The 17,938-nt window shown below is 39.6% G+C and overlaps 1 protein-coding gene across 5 annotated transcripts in view; it reads left to right on the top strand.

The window, feature by feature from the left end:
• PLCH1 (phospholipase C eta 1) overlaps window positions 1–17,938 on the top strand; it is a gene marked incomplete at its 5' end in the record, with an annotated part of 212,634 nt that overhangs the window by 181,041 nt on the left and 13,655 nt on the right. For all 5 annotated transcript variants that reach the window (XM_082655618.1, XM_082655617.1, XM_082655615.1 and 2 more), the window contains 5 exons: window positions 2,148–2,239; window positions 5,379–5,476; window positions 16,349–16,528; window positions 16,620–16,727; window positions 17,740–17,864. In XM_082655618.1, coding sequence (XP_082511744.1) covers window positions 2,148–2,239; window positions 5,379–5,476; window positions 16,349–16,528; window positions 16,620–16,727; window positions 17,740–17,864 — 603 coding nt within the window. The remainder of the gene's footprint in view (window positions 1–2,147; window positions 2,240–5,378; window positions 5,477–16,348; window positions 16,529–16,619; window positions 16,728–17,739; window positions 17,865–17,938) is intronic.

Genomic DNA, 17,938 nt, shown 5'->3' with positions numbered 1-17,938 from the left:
ATAAAAAGGTAAAACATGTTAAACAAGTCAATTATTGGGTGATGAACTTTATGCATGAGGTTTCTCCAAGGCCATTTCTTGTACTTTAATGAATGTTGTATCTGGAATTTCCTGCCCCATCAATAGGATAATTTATTGAAAGGTTGGACAAAATAGTCATAATAAACTGAAAACAACCAAAATGTTCTCCCATAAAGACTGCTTGAGTAAATCATGATTCATTCACACAATGGACAATTATGCAGCCATTAAAAGATGATCACTCTGGGCTTCCCTGGTGGCACAGTGGTTGAGAGTCCGCCTGCCAATGCAGGGGACGCGGGTTCGTGCCCCGGTCCGGGAAGATCCCACATGCCGCGGAGCGGCTGGGCCTGTGAGCCATGGCCGCTGAGCCTGTGCGTCCGGAGCCTGTGCTCCACAGCGGGAGAGGCCACAACAGTGAGAGGCCCGCGTACCGCAAAAAAAAAAAAAAAAAAGAAAGAAAGATGATCACTCTGACGAGCTCAACATGCAAAACATTAAATAAAAAAATAAGATGAAAAACTGATTATGTCATATGTTAACTATGATAAGATGTATCAAAACTGTATGTAAAGAAAATATATCATCATTTCTCCAAATATCTATCATTGGCGATTCATTACTTATTTCTATTTTCTGCATTTTATATTTTAAAATGAACCTGGGAAAGACAGATTTATTATTGTAACACCTCAAATTACTAACTATATGCAGAATTGGAGAATATTTCTTTTCTTGATTACAACCACTCATTTAAATTAAAATTATTTTCCAAAGTAAAGCTTTTAGGGAGTACCTTTGCTAGTATAGCATTAGAATTTATTATGTCTCAAGTCATAAGAGTGAATGTTTACAAGACTATTTACAGGTTATTTAAATAAGTATTAATAGTATTTTAAATTGAAAGTTAATATTATGTGGTTTACAGAATGACTTTCCATGTCATCTCATTTAATCATCACAAAAATAATAATCCTTTAGGACAGATGTTTTTGTCCTACCCTTTAAAAAAGCACAATAGAAAGCTTGAGAGATTAGCCAATTTATCAGCTTGGTGAGAGGCCAATCTGGAACATGAGATCATCAGATGCCTGGGTCCACACCATGTGCACTGAAGTTCTCAAGGCATAAATAAGATGTAAAAATGTTCTAGACTAAATTGGCGCCTTGCCGTCAGTGCAGTAGAGTTGAATGTGTTTATGCCAACAGGGTAGTTTGAATTTTTTTATTTGTTGAGAATGAGAAAATCTAGAAGTTGATTTGGTCCCATGGTAATGTGGGGATGGAGTCCCTTTCCTTTTCTAAGCCATGTTCCCAAAATGTCCAGGGTACTCTGTCTAAAGGTCTTACCTTTGTTTGTAGAAGCTGTAATTTTGGTGGCAAGTTTTTCTGCAGTTACTAGGGCCCCTCCCCATCATTTGTATCGTTGACGTGTGTGTTGCCAAATATTGGGGTTATCTCCAATGTGGTGGGGCTGAAAGTGTATCATTCCTAAGAGGTTTTATGTCTAACAGCTAATCTGTCCAAAGACACCAGGTTAGTCCTACAGTCTTTCAGCCTGACTCCTGTAGGTAACAATTTTCATTCTGCTCTAGAAATTAAGATGGGTCAAAGTCTCAAATGAACAGTTTGATTTAGATGGGTTTTTGAATGCATACTGAACAAAAGCAGGAGTGGTAGTTATTCATTTAAAAATTACTACTTGTCTTTTTTATCAAATCTGCCTTTTATAAGTAAGTCAAAGGGAATAGTGAGCTTCCTATATAAAAGGACCCTTTATCCCTTATAATCGTTTAAATAGATATTACAACTTTAACCCTACCCCTCACAGAGACCTTCAATGCATGACTAATAGTCTAAGACCTACATTTTATGTGGCTTAGAAGTCAATGTTAGAGCATGAAACCCTCCGTTTTGCCTTGATATTTTAAGATAATTTTGGCCACAGACATGCTTATTATTGATGGTGAGGCAAGCTGCAATATTTGGTCAGTTGTTTTTTTCCAAGTAATTGTCCTTGTGTGTGTGTGTGTGTGTGTGTCTATTTTAAAGCTCATTCCTCTGTATGTTGTAGATGTACCTGATGTGCTGAGTTTGTGTTAAGTGAACTCTGATTTTTCCGGCAGAAAACCACAAAATCACGGTCCAAATCTTGTAGTGCTGATGAAGAGGAGGACGCACAGCAGAACCCTGGCAAGGAGACCGGCCAGCTGTACAGGTAAGAAAGCTCTCCATGTTTCCTGCTCAGGCTCCTGGGGCCCCTCCATCCACATCAGCTTGGCTGTTTTAGTTGTACATGTCTAGGAAATCAGATTGCAAGGTAGAGAGCTCTGCAGTGGGACATGTGAAGATCAACAGGATGTGAGATTATAATACATGTAGGGCACTTGTGCTGCCTGGCACACAGTGAGCTCTTAATAAATGCTGGCTGTAGCAGTTGTCAGGTAAAAGATATCTTCAGAGAAGAGAGAGGGACCACATGAACTAGTACAGAGGGGCTCTCACAGGAGACTGAAGGAGAAGATAGATGATGAGAACATGTGAAGAGTCAGGGATCTGAAATCAGCCAGACTTCAAACTCTTGTTCCTCCAACTTTAAGATGGGGGCAAGTTAGGCTCCTCATTTGTATCTATTTCTTAGGGTCATTGTAAGGATTAAAGGAATTAAACTATTTGGCTTGATGAGCCCTACTCCAATTAACTAAGTGCTCAAAAATATTAGCTGCTGTTGTCTTTATTATTGCCAGTAGAATTTGGAATGAGTAAAATGGCCAAAACTGTAGAACCCAAATTGTGACACATGATTTGATACAGGATTTTCTGGCAAATTATGTATACAGTAAGTCTCGCAAAGGAAAGTAAATTATATCCTTCATAGACAGATAAATATACAAACACGTGCACATGTACACACACACCCCTCTGTGACTTTATCATAAGACTGAAACTAAACGAAATTGGAGGCACAGAGGTCCTATAGGAATAAATCACATTTAGTGTTCACTTAAATTTTATATTTGAGCTTCACTCCAACAGAATGTCCATATATAAAATAGTAACTAATTAGTGAGGGCAAAGGAGATGTGTATGGTTCCTACCCTTAGAGTACAGAAAATTCAATATGTAGTTACAGTAAAGGATATAAGAGAAATAGAATTACCTTCCAGGAGACCTCTGCTGTGAATTTTCTCAAATATAAGTTTGAGAAAGGCTTGGCTCTGAATCATATAGCCAGGGAAGCTGTCACGTGAAATCATGTTGCATGCTGCTCTTGAGTCAATTAGAGATTTGCCCATAATAGCTATCGAGGCTCAAGCATTGATGACGGTGTCCTTTCGGGACTTCAGTAAACTAATTCAATTTTAAGATAAGGATTAAAAGGGCTAACTTTATACAGAAGTCGTCTGTGTTATGGAGTGTCCTGGGAGTTTTACTTGTCATTTCTAGGCATTACCTCTCTCACATTGATTTATAATCATTTGCTTTCACAAAACCAGATTTTTACCGATGGCTAGAGAATTTCCTAATTACGTGGTGGAGGAGGAACATGGATTCTTCTTCCCATTGTTTTTTTGTTTGTTTGTTTGTTTGTTTTTGCGGTATGCGGGCCTCTCACTGTTGTGGCCTCTCCCGTTGCGGAGCACAGGCTCCGGATGCGCAGGCTCAGTGGCCATGGCTCACGGGCGCAGCCGCTCCGCGGCATATGGGATCTTCCCAGACCGGGGCACGAACCCGTGTCCCCTGCATCGGCAGGCGGACTCTCAACCACTGCGCCACCAGGGAAGCCCCCATTGGTTTTTATACCTGTCTATGTGCCTGTCTTCTTTCTTGGCAAAATGAGTTGTTGACACATTTTGGCCTTAATTCTTTTGTTGAATGTATATAAGTATCATTACAGTAAGAATTTTTGTCTGATTTGTTCACTATTTTATCTCCAATAGGTGCTCAATAAATATTCACTGAGTGAATAAATCTATATCATCACTATCTAAGTCCAGAACATTTTCATCACACCAAAAAGAAACTCTACCATTAGCAGCGACTTTCCATCTCTCTCTCCCCCGGTCTCTGGTACCAACTTTTTGTCTCTATAGATTTGCCTTTTCTGGACATTACATATAAATGGAATCCTACAATATTTGGCCTTTTTTGTCTGGCTCCTTTCACTTAGTATAATATTTCCAAGATTCATCCATGTTGTAGAATGTATCAGTACTTCATTCCTTTTTATTGTTGAATAATATTCCATTGTATGAATATATTGCATTTCATTTATCTATTAATTAGCTATAGGATATTTAGGTTGTTTTCACTTTCTGGCTATTATGAATAATACTGCTATGAACATTCATTTCTAAGTTTTTATGTGGACATAGGTTTTTATTTCTCTTGGGTATATACTTAAAAGTGGAATTCCTGAGTCACATGGTAACTGTTTAATTTTTTGAGGAACTGCCAAACTATGTTGGCAAAGCAGTTGTACCATTGAAAATTCCCCAGCAATATATGAGCATTCCAGTTTCTCCTTATCCTTGCCAACACTCATTATTGCCTTTCTTTTTGGTTATAGCCAACCTAGTAGATATGCAGTGGTATCTCACTGTAGTTTGGTTTGCATTTCCTAAATGACTAATGTTGAGCTTCTTTTCATGTTCTTATTGGCCATTTGTGTATCTCCTTTGGTGGGGATTGAAGTTTTTAATGATTATATGTTTTCCTAGAGGAGAAAAGTGTGTCTGTGAGGAGAATGTGATAATCTATGGAGAATTTTACTGTGGCAAAGAGTAAGTGGCAGAATTTGTAAAGTTGTACAGCAGATCCTAGGAGTGGTTTATGGGATACAGAAGATATAGATGTACAGAGAGAGTAAGTAATGGATATTTGTCTTAAGAAGTTGAAGAATATAGAAAAAGCATAAAGAAGAAATCAAAAATCACTGTACTTATACCTCTAGAAGATAATGACTATGGAAAGTTTGGTGTATTTATCTTTAGGTATAGGATTCTTGTGACTGACAGTACAGTATCCCTACTGCTTTTTAGTCCAGGTTCTCCTTCTGACAAAGCAGAGTGATTCCCTGCTAAATTCTGGTTTACTCCACAGTTGGGTAATGGTGGGAATCAAGCCCTTCACAATAGAACTCACAAATTCAGGAGAAGAGACTGTGAATAAAGTCTGGCTGAGCGGTGAAAAAAGCCACAAGAGTATGGTGTTGTGGTGGAGAGAATGCTGAACTAAAAATCACACTTGGTTTCTAATCCTGGCTCCATCAGGAGCAGGTAGGGAAGGTGGAGTAACCAGAAGCCCAAACCTCTTCCAGCTCTAAAATGTCATGAGTCCTGGTGTGTATTTTACAGGTTGGGCCGCCGAAGGAAAACCATGAAGCTCTGTCGAGAGCTCTCTGATTTGGTTGTGTACACAAACTCCGTGGCAGCCCAGGACATTGTGGATGATGGTAAGGCCTGAGGGTTTTTTCTTCTGGATACACACTCCTGACCTTTCTTTGTCAATTGTTAATTAAACTTTTGTTAATCGGATCATCAGCACACATTTCTGGAACTGTGGAGAATCCAGCTTGAGTGTCAGGAAACTGATGGCTGGTACAATGCTTAGCTCACAGGGAGGGCTCTTTTGATTACTTTGCCTAATTGGCTAGAGGTCAGAGGAAGACTTTATTATTATTAAAAACACAAATGTATCAGAGCAAGGTCTTCCCAGTCTTCAAACTATGGAGACTTGACTTAGTTTGATGGCCAGATCACAGATGGCTGTTCCAAGTGTGAATGACTAGAAGAAAGAGGAAATTAATTGACAAATATAACATCTTGAAACGCCCTGTATTTTCTCATTGAAAATTTTGACCTTGATGAAAATAATTTAATCCACAGATTGCAATTTTAACAACAAGAGCAGAAATTTCAGAAGCATTGACTCTTTCACAGTTTCTTACCCATCAGTTGCCATATGTGGAGTTGAGAAATTCTAGTTACAACTGTTCTTACCCTGAGTTTCCTGCTAGCTGCTCTTTCTCTTTATCCTCTTCCTTTCTCACTTGTATTTTGTTCAGTTAATGGGTGCTTATGAAAATAAACTGCGGTCATATGGGTTTTCAATCTAATTGTAATTTTAGTGGAAGAGAAATGTACGTCAGAATCTCCCATTTTCTCATGTCTCAGTGAAGGGAAAACAACATTGTGTTGAGTCTGGTTTTTTTTGCTTTTTTTTTTTTAATCTTTATTGGAGTATAATTGCTTTACAATGGTGTGTTAGTTTCTGCTTTATAACAAAGTGAATCAGTTATACATATGATCCCATATCTCTTCCCTCTTGTGTCTCTCTCCCTCCCACCCTCCCTATCCCAGCCCTCTAGGTGGTCACAAAGCACCGAGCTGATCTCCCTGTGCTATGCGGTTGCTTCCCCCTAGCTATCTATTTTACATATGTCCATGGCACTCTCTCACTTTGTCACAGCTCACCCTTCCCCCTCCCCATATCCTCAAGTCCATTCTCTAGTAGGTCTGTGTCTTTATTCCTGTCTTACCCCTAGGTTCTTCATGACATTTTGTTTTTCTTAAATTCCATATATATGTGTTAGCATACAGTATTTGTCTTTCTCTTTCTGACTTACTTCACTCTGTATGACAGACTCTAGGCTCATCCACCTCACTACAAATAGCTCAATTTCGTTTCTTTTTATGGCTGAGTAATATTCCATTGTATATATGTGCCACATCTTCTTTATCCATTCATCCGATGATGGGCACTTAGGTTGTTTCCATCACCGGGCTATTGTAAATAGAGCTGCAATGAACATTTTGGTACATGACTCTTTTTGAATTTTGGTTTTCTCAGGGTATATGCCCAGTAGTGGGATTGCTGGGTCATATGGTAGTTCTATTTGTAGTTTTTTTGTTTTGTTTTTTTTCTTTGCGGTACACGGGCCTCTCACTGTTGTGGCCTCTCCTGTTGCAGAGCACAGGCTCCAGACGCACAGGCCCAGCAGCCATGGCTCACGGGCCTAGCCGCTCCACAGCATGTGGGATCTTCCCGGACCGGGGCATGAACCCGTGTCCCCTGCATCGGCAGGTGGACTCTCAACCACTGTGCCACCAGGGAAGCCCTATTTGTAGTTTTTTAAGGAAGCTCCATACTGTTCTCCATAGTGGCTGTACCAATTCACATTCCAACCAGCAGTGCAAGAGTGTTCCCTTTTCTACACACTCTCTCCAGCATTTATTGTGTCTAGATTTTTTGATGATGGCCATTCTGACCGGTGTGAGATGATATCTCACTGTAGTTTTGATTTGCATTTCTCTAATGATTAATGATGTTGAGCATTCTTTCATGTGTTTGTTGGCAGTCTGTATATCTTCTTTGGAGAAATGTCTATTTAGGTCTTCTGCCCATTTTTGGATTGGGTTGTTTGTTTTTTTGGTATTGAGCTGCATGAGCTGCTTGTAAATTTTGGAGATTGATCCTTTGTCAGTTGCTTCATTTGCAAATATTTTCTCCCATTCTGAGGGTTGTCTTTTGGTCTTGTTTATGGTTTCCTTTGCTGTGCAAAAGCTTTGAAGTTTCATTAGGTCCCATTTGTATATTTTTGTTTTTATTTCCATTTCTCTAGGAGTTGGGTCAAAAAGGATCTTGCTGTGATTTATGTCATAGAGTGTTCTGCCTGTGTTTTCCTCTAAGAGTTTGATGGTTTCTGGCCTTACATTTAGGTCTTGAATCCATTTTTAGCCTATTTTTGTGTATGGTGTTAGGGAGTGATCAAATCTCATACTTTTACATATACCTGTCCAGTTTTCCCAGCACCACTTATTGAAGAGGCTGTCCTTTATCCACTGTACATTCCTGCCTCCTTTACCAAAGATAAGGTGGTCATATGTGTGTGGGTTTATCTCTGGACTTTCTATCCTGTTCCATTGATCTATCTTTCTGTTTTTGTGCCAGTACCATACTGTCTTGATTACTGTAGCTTTGTAGTATAGTCTGAAGTCAGGGAGCCTGATTCCTCCAGCTCCGTTTTTCGTTCTCAAGATTGCTTTGGCTATTCGGGGTCTTTTGTGTTTCCATACAAATTGTGAAATTTTTTGTTCTAGTTCTGTGAAAAATGCCAGTGGTAGTTTGATAGGGATTGCATTGAATCTGTAGATTGCTTTGGGTAGTAGAGTCATTTTCACAATATTGATTCTTCCAATCCAAGAACATGGTATATCTCTCCATCTGTTTGTATCATCTTTAATTTCTTTCATCAGTGTCTTATAATTTTCTGCATACAGGTCTTTTGTCTCCTTAGGTAGGTTTATTCCTAGATATTTTATTCTTTTTGTTGCAATGGTAAATGGGAGTGTTTTCTTAATTTCACTTTGAGATTTTTCATCATTAGTGTATAGGAATGCCAGAGATTTCTGTGCATTAATTTTGTATCCTGCTACTTTACCAAATTCATTGACTAGCTCTAGTAGTTTTCTGGTAGCATCTTTAGGATTCTCTATGTATAGTATCATGTCATCTGCAAACAGTGACAACTTTACTTCTTCTTTTCTGATTTGGATTCCTTTTATTTCCTTTTCTTCTCTGACTGCTGTGGCTAAAACTCCAAAACTATGTTGAATAAGAGTGGTAAGAGTGGGCCATCTTGTCTTGCTCCTGATCGTAGTGGAAATACTTTCAGTTTTTCACCATTGAGGATGATGTTGGCTGTGGGTTTGTCATATATGGCCTTTATTATGTTGAGGAAAGTTCCCTCTATGTTTACTTTCTGGAGGGTTTTTATCGTAAATGGGTGTTGAATTTTGTCGAAAGCTTTCTCTGCATCTATTGAGACGATCATATGGTTTTTCTCCTTCAATTTGTTAATATGGTTTATCACATTGATTGATTTGCGTATATTGAAGAATCCTTGCATTCCTGGAATAAACCCCACTTGATGATGGTGTATGATCCTTTTAATGTGCTGTTGGCTTCTGTTTGCTAGTATTTGTTGAGGATTTTTGCCTCTCTGTTCATCAGTGATATTGGCCTGTAGTTTTCTTTCTTTGTGACATCCTTGTCTGGTTTTGGTATCAGGGTGATGGTGGCCTCGTAGAATGAGTTTGGGAGTGTTCCTCCCTCTGCTATATATTAGAAGAGTTTGAGAAGGATAGGTGTTAGCTCTTCTCTAAATGTTTGATAGAATTCGCCTGTGAAGCCATCTGGTCCTGGGCTTTTGTTTGTTGGAAGATTTTTAATCACAGTCTCAATTTCAGTGCTTGTGATTGGTCTGTTTATATTTTCTATTTCTTCCTGATTCAGTCTTGGCAAGTTGTGCATTCCTAAGAGTTTGTCCATTTCTTCCAGGTTGTCCATTTTATTGGCATAGAGTTGCTTGTAGTAATCTCTCATGATCTTTTGTATTTCTGCAGTGTATGTTGACAGTTTGATTAATATGTGACTTTTTCATTTCTAATTCTATTGATTTGAGTCTTCTCCCTTTTTTTCTTGATGAGTCTGCCTAACAGTGTATCTATTTTGTTTATCTTCTTAAAGAACCACCTTTTAGTTTTATTTATCTTTGTTATAATTTCCTTCATTTCTTTTTCATTTATTTCTGATCTGATCTTTATGATGTCTTTCCTTCTGCTAACTTTGGGTTATTTTTGTTCTTCTTTCTCTAATTGCTTTAGGTGCAAGTTTAGGTTGTTTATTCGAGATGTTTCCTGTTTCTTAAGGTAGGATTGTATTGCTATAAACTTCCCTCTTAGAACTGCTTTTGCTGCATCCCATAGGTTTTGGGTCGTTGTGTCTACATTGTCATTTGTTTCTAGGTATTTTTTGGTTTCCTCTTTGATTTCTTCAGTGATCACTTTGTTATTAAGTCATGTATTTTTTAGACTCCATGTGTTTGTATTTTTTACAGATCTTTTCCTGTAATTGATATGTAGTCTCATAGCGTTGTGCTCGGAAAAGAAAAAGATACTTGATACAATTTCAATTCTCTTAAATTTACCAAGGCTTGATTTGTGACCCAAGATATGATCTATCCTGGAGAATGTTCCATGAGCACTTGAGAAAAATGTGTATTCTGTTGTTTTTGGAGGGAATGTCCTATAAATATCAATTAAGTCCATCTTGTTTAATGTATCATTTAAAGCTTTTGTTTCCTTATTTATTTTCATTTTGGATGAGCTGTGCATTGGTGAAAGTGGGGTGTTAAAGTCCCCTACTATGAATGCGTTACTGTCGATTTCTCCTTTTATGGCTGTTAGCATTTGCCTTATGTATTGAGGTGTCCTATGTTGGGTGCATAAATATTTACAATTGTTATATCTTCTTCTTGGATCGATCCCTTGATCATTATGTAGTGTCCTTATTTGTCTCTTCTAATAGTCATTTTAAAGTCTACTTTGTCTGATATGAGAATTGCTACTCCAGCTTTCTTTTGGTTTCCATTTGCATGGAATATCTTTTTCCATCCCCTCACTTTCAGTTTGTATGTGTCTCTAGGTCTGAAGTGAGTCTCTTGTAGACAGCATATAAATGGGTCTTGTTTTTGTATCCATTCAGCCAGTCTGTGTCTTTTGGTGGGAGCATTTAATCCATTTACATTTAAGGTAATTATTGATATGTATGTTCCTATTCCCATTTTCTTAATTGTTTTTCGTTTGTTATTGTAGGTCTTTTCCTTCTCTTGTGTTTCTTGCCTAGAGAATATCCTTTAGCATTTGTTGTAAAGCTGGTTTGGTGGTGCTGAACTCTCTCAGCTTTTGCTTGTCTTTAAAGGTTTTAATTTCTCCATCAAATCTGAATGAGATCCTTGCTGGGTAGAGTAGTCTTGGTTGTACGTTTTTCTCCTTCATCACTTTAAATATGTCCTGCCAGTCCCTTCTGGCTTGCAGAGTTTTTGCTGAAAAATCAGCTGTTAACCTCATGGGGATTCCCTTGTGTGTTATTTGTTGTTTTTCCCTTGCTGCTTTTAATATGCTTTCTTTGTATTTAATTTTTGACAGTTTGATTAATATGTTTTGGAGTGTTTCTCCTTGGATTTATCCTGTATGGGATTCTCTGTGCTTCCTGGACTTGATTAACTTTTTCCTTTCCCATATTAGGGAAGTTTTCAACTATAATCTCTTGAAATATTTTCTCAGTCCCTTTCTTTTTCTCTTCTTCTTCTGGAACCCCTATAATTCGTATGTTGATGCGATTAATGTAGTCCCAGAGGTGTCTGAGACTGTCTTCAGTTCTTTTCATTCTTTTTTCTTTATTCTGCTCTGCAGTAGTTATTTCCACTATTTTATCTTCCAGGTCACTTATCCGTTCTTCTACATCAGTTTTTCTGCTATTGATCCCATCTAGAGTATTTTTAATTTCATTTATTGTGTTGTTCATTGTTGCTTGTTTCATCTTTAGTTCTTCTAGGTCCTTTTTAAATGTTTTTTGCATTTTCTCTATTCTATTTCCAAGATTTTGGATCATCTTTACTATCATTATTCTGAATTCTTTTTCAGGTAGACTGCCTATTTCCTCTTCATTTGTTAGGTCTGGTGGGTTTTTATCTTGCTCCTTCATCTGCTGTGTGTTTTTCTGTCTTCTCATTTTGCTTATCTTACTGTGTTTGGGGTCTCCTTTTTGCAGGCTGCAGGTTTATAGTTTCCGTTATTTTTGGTGTCTGTCCCCTGTGGCTAAAGTTGGTTCAGTGGGTTGTGTAGGCTTCCTGGGGGAGGGGACTAGTGCCTGTGTTCTGGTGGATGAGGCTGGATCTTGTGTTTCTGGTGGGCAGGTCCATGTCTGGTGGTGTGTTTTGGGGTATCTGTGGACTCATTATGATTTTAGGCAGCCTCTCTGCTAATGGCTGGGGTTGTATTCCTGTCTTGCTAGTTGTTTGGCATAGGGTGTCTAGCACTGTAGCTTGCTGGTCGTTGAGTGCAGCTGGGTGTTGGTGTTGAGATTGAGATCTCTGGGAGATTTTCACTGTTTGATATTACGTGGAGCTGGGAGGTCTCTTGTTGACCAGTGTCCTGAAGTTGGCTCTCCCATGTCAGAGGCACAGCATTGACTCCTGGCAGCAGCACCCAGAGACTTTCATCCACACAGCTCAGAATAAAAGTGAGAAAAAGTAGAAAGAAAGAAAGAGGATAAAAGAAAATAAAATAAAGTAAGGTAAAATAAAATAAAGTTATTAAAATAAAAAATAATTTAGGAAAAACAATTTGTTTAAGTATTAAAACAAAAAAACGGACGGATGCATCCCTAGGACAAATGATGAAAGCAAAGCTATACAGACAAAATCTCACACAGAAGCATACACATACACACTCACAAAAAGAGGAAAAGGGGAAAAAAATAATCAATCTTGCTCTCAAAGTCCACCTCCTCAATTTGGGATGATTCGTTGTCTATTCAGGTATTCCACAGATGCAGGGTACATCAAGTTGATTGTGAAGATTTAATCCGCTGCTCCTGAGGCTGCTGGGAGAGATTTCCCTTTCTCTTCTTTGTTCGCACAGCTCCCGGGTTTCAGTTTTGGATTTGGCCCCGCCTCTGCGTGTGGGTCCCCGGAAGGCGTCTCTTCTTCGTTCAGACAGGACAGGGTTAAAGGAGCCGCTGATTCGGAGGCTCCGGCTCACTCAGGCCGGGCGGGCGGGAGGGGCACGGAGTGCGGGGCGGGCTTGCAGCGGCAGAGGCCAGTGTGATGTTGCACCAGCCTGAGGCGCGCCGTGCGTGCGTTCTCCAGGGGAAGTTGTTCCCGGATCCTGGGACCCTGGCAGTGGCGGGCTGCACAGGCTCCCCGGAAGGGAGGTGTGGAGAGTGACCTGTGCTCGCGCACAGGCTTCTTGGTGGCGGTAGCAGCAGCCTTAGCGTCTCCTGCCTGTCTCTGGGGTCCGCGCTTTTAGCCACGGCTCGCGCCCATCTCTGGAGCTCCTTTAAGCAGCGCTCTTAAACCCCTCTCCTCGCGCACCAGATAACAAAGAGGGAAGAAAAAGTCTGTTGCCTCTTCGGCAGCTCCAGACTTTTTCCCGGACTCATTCCCGGCTAGCCGTGGTGCCCTAACCCCTTCAGGCTGTGTTCACGCCACCAACCCCAGTCCTCTCCCTGCGCGCTCCGACAGCCCGAAGCCCGAGCCTCAGCTCCCAGCCCTGCCTGCTCTGGCGGGTGAGCAGACAAGCCTCTCGGGCTGGTGAGTGCTGGTCGGCTCTGATCCTCTGTGCGGGAATCTTACCGCTTTGCCCTCCGCACCCCTGTTGCTGTGCTCTCCTCCGTGGCTGTGAAGCTTCCCCCCTCTGCCACCCACAGTCTCCGCCCGCGAAGGGGCTTCTGCTGTGTGAAAACCTTTCCTCCTTCACAGCTCCCTCCCACTGGTGCAGGTCCCGTCCCTATCCTTTTGTCTCTTTATTCTTTTTTTCTTTTGCCCTACCCAGGTACGTGGGGAGTTTCTTGCCTTTTGGGAGGTCTGAGGTTTTCTGCCAGAGTTCAGTAGGTGTTCTGTAGTAGTTGTTCCACGTGTAGATGTATTTCTGATGTATCTGTGGGGAGGAGGGTGATCTCCGCGTCTTACTCTTCCGCCATCTTCCCCCTCTCAATCTTTGTTTTTGTTGACTGCCTGTGCTGAGTCTTATGTCCTTACAACCTCCAGGATTCTTTCCTCAGATCTTTATTCCCCCCCCCATTCCACAAGTGTATCTTTTTCTATCTGCAGATTTTCTTCCCTTTGGTGTTGATTCTTTCTTTAGATGGTGACAGTTATTAAAAAAAATTAATTTCACACGTGAGAACATGAGACCCTATAGGATTCTCAGCAAGTGAACATCACATTCTTTTTTTTTTCCAGATTCTTTTCCATTATAAGTTATTACAAGGTATTGAATTTAGTTCCCTGTGCTACACAGTAGGACCTTGTTCTTTATTTTATATATAGTAGTGTGTATATATTAATCCCAAACTCCTAATTTATCCCTCCCCTTTCCTCTTTTGTAACCATAGGCTTGTTTTCTATGTCTGTGAGTCTATTTCTGTTTTGTAAATAAGTTCATTTGTGTCATATTTTAGATCCCATATGTAAGTGATAGCATATGATATTTGTCTTTCTCTGTCTGACTTAGCTAGTATGATAATCTCCAGGTCCATCCATGTTGCTGCAAATGGCATTATTTCATTCTTTTTTATGGTTGAGTAATATTCCATTGTATATATGTATCACATCTTCTTTATCCATCCCTCTAATGGGCATTTAGGTTGCTTCCATGTTTTGGCTATTGTAAATAGTGCTGCAGTGAACGTTGGGGGGTGTGTATCTTTTCGAATTAGAGCTTTCATCTTTTCTGGATATGTGCCCAGGAGTGGGATTGCAGGATCATATAGTAGCTCTATTTTTAGTTTTTTAAGGAACCTCCATACTGTTCTCCATAGTGGCTGCACCAATTTACATTCCCACCAACCTTGTAGGAGGGTTTCCTTTTCTCCATACCCTCTCCAGCATTTATTATTTGTAGACTTTTTGAGATGACTGTCTGACCAGTGTGAGGTGGTACCTAAACATCACATTCTTATAATATCTGCCCACAGCTAGAAAATAAACTCAGGAAGTATTTTAATGGAGTTAAAGGTATATTTGGTTCATAGAAATATTTCTACTACATGCCTTAGATAATCATCATCCTATTAGCTTAATGGAAAATAATATTGAGGACTGTTTAGTTCTTGAACTTTATCTGTTTTTGTCTTTTGTGTGTGTATGTGTTAGCCACAAAATAAGCAATAGATAATGAATGCATGGCTCATCCTAATGCAAAGCAGCTCAACTCTATTAATATACTAATTGACATGTACCTAATTAGCAAGGTCATCTTATTGATAATGTGGTGTGCATAATTTATGTAGAGAGACAGAGAAAATAGTGGTACTAATTTTAGTGCTACTCTACCTGAATGTGGTTTGTCAAAAAGACTATATTTTCTCTTACCCTGTTCAAAGTATTCCTCATCAAAATCTACAAATATGGTCATTTTTAGTATGCTTGAGATATGTAAACTATGCTAAGTTATGTCAGTAAGATATTGATATATGTGATAAGGAAAGAGTCTATTTGAGGGAAATCATCAGATTAAGCACTGTAATTCTCTAATTTCTTTGCCTTCCACTTGTGTTTATGACTGTTCCATGTTGTAGAGTGTAGTTGCTAGTCATTTGGCCAGTGTTTAATAACTAAGGCTGTACAACCCTAAGGACAGCAAGGGCCCTGGGAGACTGTGTGCATGAATAAACGTGCAGAGTCTGGATACCATTCAGGCTCAGTAAGATTATAATTCACCTCCTTTGTTTCATGGGCCATGTCCCTCAGTCTGGGTTCAGAGCACACCTTGGAACGAGAATGAGACTCTGGGCACGTTTGGATCTTTATCTAGGCTGGTCTATTCCAACAGGTACCAGATGACATGGGGTGGTCATTTGGGGGGTGGGGTATGGATGTTTGGTGAAGGAGTGGGAGTAGTGGGAGCATTTTAGATGTGGTACAAAAGGTAGTACTGGGAGAAAAGGGTAAGATATTAAATAATTGGAGGTTTACTCCATCATGACCCCCTAACTTGTAGCTTCGTCGGTCCTGGATTAACCCTTTCTGATGATAGGCTTCCTGTTTTTTACCTCCCTTTACTTTTCCATTATTTATAAATCTGGCTAGGGGGATGGCTGTTCTTGTTTCTGAAACTTTTATTTCTTTATGATGTTCTTTTGAATTCTTTTTCCATTATGATTCCTTTCTCCCAAATAGGTTTTGACTGGTTTCATAATTCTATTCAAAGTGACTTTAAAACCCAATTTTCCTGCTTTGGAATTGGTCTTTTCCCTTTATTTTCTTCGACTCTGAAAGCTGTCACTTAATGTGTTTCATATGTATGCTTTTTAGATGAATGCCTTCAACGAATGTCTCCCTTTTATCAGGAATGAGTTACAAAGATAGTTTTATTTATCCATAGGTGTCTTGATCTCTGGCAAAGCTATTCTGCTTGAATCATGCACCTAGAAAATAATTTTCCTCTCTGTCCTCTTCATACTAGTCAGATAGACATGAAGTAGTGAGATGATTGAATTCTTGGGAGAATATGGGATCCAGAAACAGGCAGTTATCTGAGCAAGATGCACAGCTCTGATCTGAAATGGCAAAAGAGTCCCGAGAGGGAACTTTATTAGACCTTTCTTACTTAGGAGCTGTGCCTGCTCTGGTTGAATTCACTCTTTTGCTCTGCCTTTTATTATGGGTGTAAACGGACAGCATTATAAGATCTTTTATGAGTGGTGTTTTCTTTGCAGCAGTTCTCACATTTCTGTTTTCTTTGTTAAAAACTTGTAGGAACGACAGGAAATGTGTTATCTTTCAGTGAAACAAGAGCACATCAGGTGGTTCAGCAGAAATCTGAGCAGTTCATGACTTATAATCAGAAGCAGCTCACGAGGATTTATCCCTCTGCCTACCGCATCGATTCCAGTAATTTCAACCCTCTGCCCTACTGGAACGCAGGTTGCCAGCTAGGTGTGTATGCCTCGGGGAGGAGCGGTTCTCCGTGTGTCTTGACTCTATGCTGCTGTCTTGCCTAATTCTCTTAAACTTTGAACTTGCACAGTGGCATTGAACTACCAGTCTGAAGGGCGAATGATGCAGTTAAATCGAGCCAAATTCAAGACAAATGGCAATTGCGGCTATGTCCTCAAACCCCAGCAGATGTGCAAAGGTGTGTGTTAATTTCATAGTCATAGCCTCTATTGAAGGAGCTCTGTGGAAAGTGTGATGCCTCTGTTTTGCAACATGATTTTTAAAAAAGAGGTAAATTCGGTATTGAAATGTAAATAAAGAACTCTTGTCACAACTGTTTAATATTTGGGTAGCATGATGTTTACAATGTTCCTTGTGATGTTATGCACTTAAACAGGGACATGGATAATAGCATGGATTGTCACCTGAAATCCGGTGGTCCAGCGTTATATTCACTAGGCATTATTTGTAAACTGAATGCTTTCAGAAACTCTCTAAGGGAGTATGAGTCTGAGACCTGCTGGCAAAATTGTAATAACACCTGAAACAATTTTATCAAGCCCTTTTAGTCAGTTTATTCCAATTACAAAACAGTGCTAACAACAACAACAACAAAAGGTAATGCAATGTTATATCAAAAACACTTCCTTTTGGTTCTGCTCATCAAAATTCTTTTTAAATTTTCCAAGTTGGATTTTTAACAGTTCAGGTACAAAACTGTTGACAGATGTGTCTTCAGAATTTTGTGCTTTGCGTGTTTTCTTGCTATGCTGTTTACTTAATTTCAGGTCTTCTTTCTGTTTATTATATTCACTCTATACCTGCAATAGTTTAGGATAGAAAATTATGTGAATCTGACAGCTGCTCCCCTTCTCTATACTATGGACATTCAAATAAAATGTTCCTCTTACCCCCTGCCTTGGTTGATAATTGCATCGCAGACGCTTGTTTTAAATTGGTCCATTCTTCTGGCCTTTGGGAGCATAGATTCTAACAAAAAAACACAGCTATGGAAATGCCAGCTGGCATTGCCTTCAGGCAAAAGCCACGCTGATAGTTAGGTGATAATTTCTTTGCTTTAAGAAACACTATAGTAATCCAGCATTTATTGTTTCTTTGTTCTACAAGCTTAAGGTATGTGGGGGTATGTGGGTATCTAGGTTTCCATGCTACCAAACCTAGATTTTTAACCTCAGCTTTACCTGGCTTAGGTACTTTCAACCCTTTCTCTGGTGATCCACTTCCTGCCAACCCTAAGAAGCAGTTCATCCTGAAAGTAATTAGTGGACAACAACTCCCCAAACCTCCAGATTCCATGTTTGGAGACCGAGGCGAGGTAAGCTGTATACGACCAAGTGGTTAATTATGTGATTTATTTTATTGTGTTTACATTTCATCTGAAATGTCTTA

This window comes from Grampus griseus (genome assembly GCF_964374135.1).
Source record: "Grampus griseus genome assembly, chromosome: 5".
Lineage (NCBI taxonomy): Eukaryota > Metazoa > Chordata > Mammalia > Artiodactyla > Delphinidae > Grampus > Grampus griseus.
Note: the sequence above shows the minus strand (reverse complement) of the source record. Positions and strands in the feature narration are given on the sequence as shown.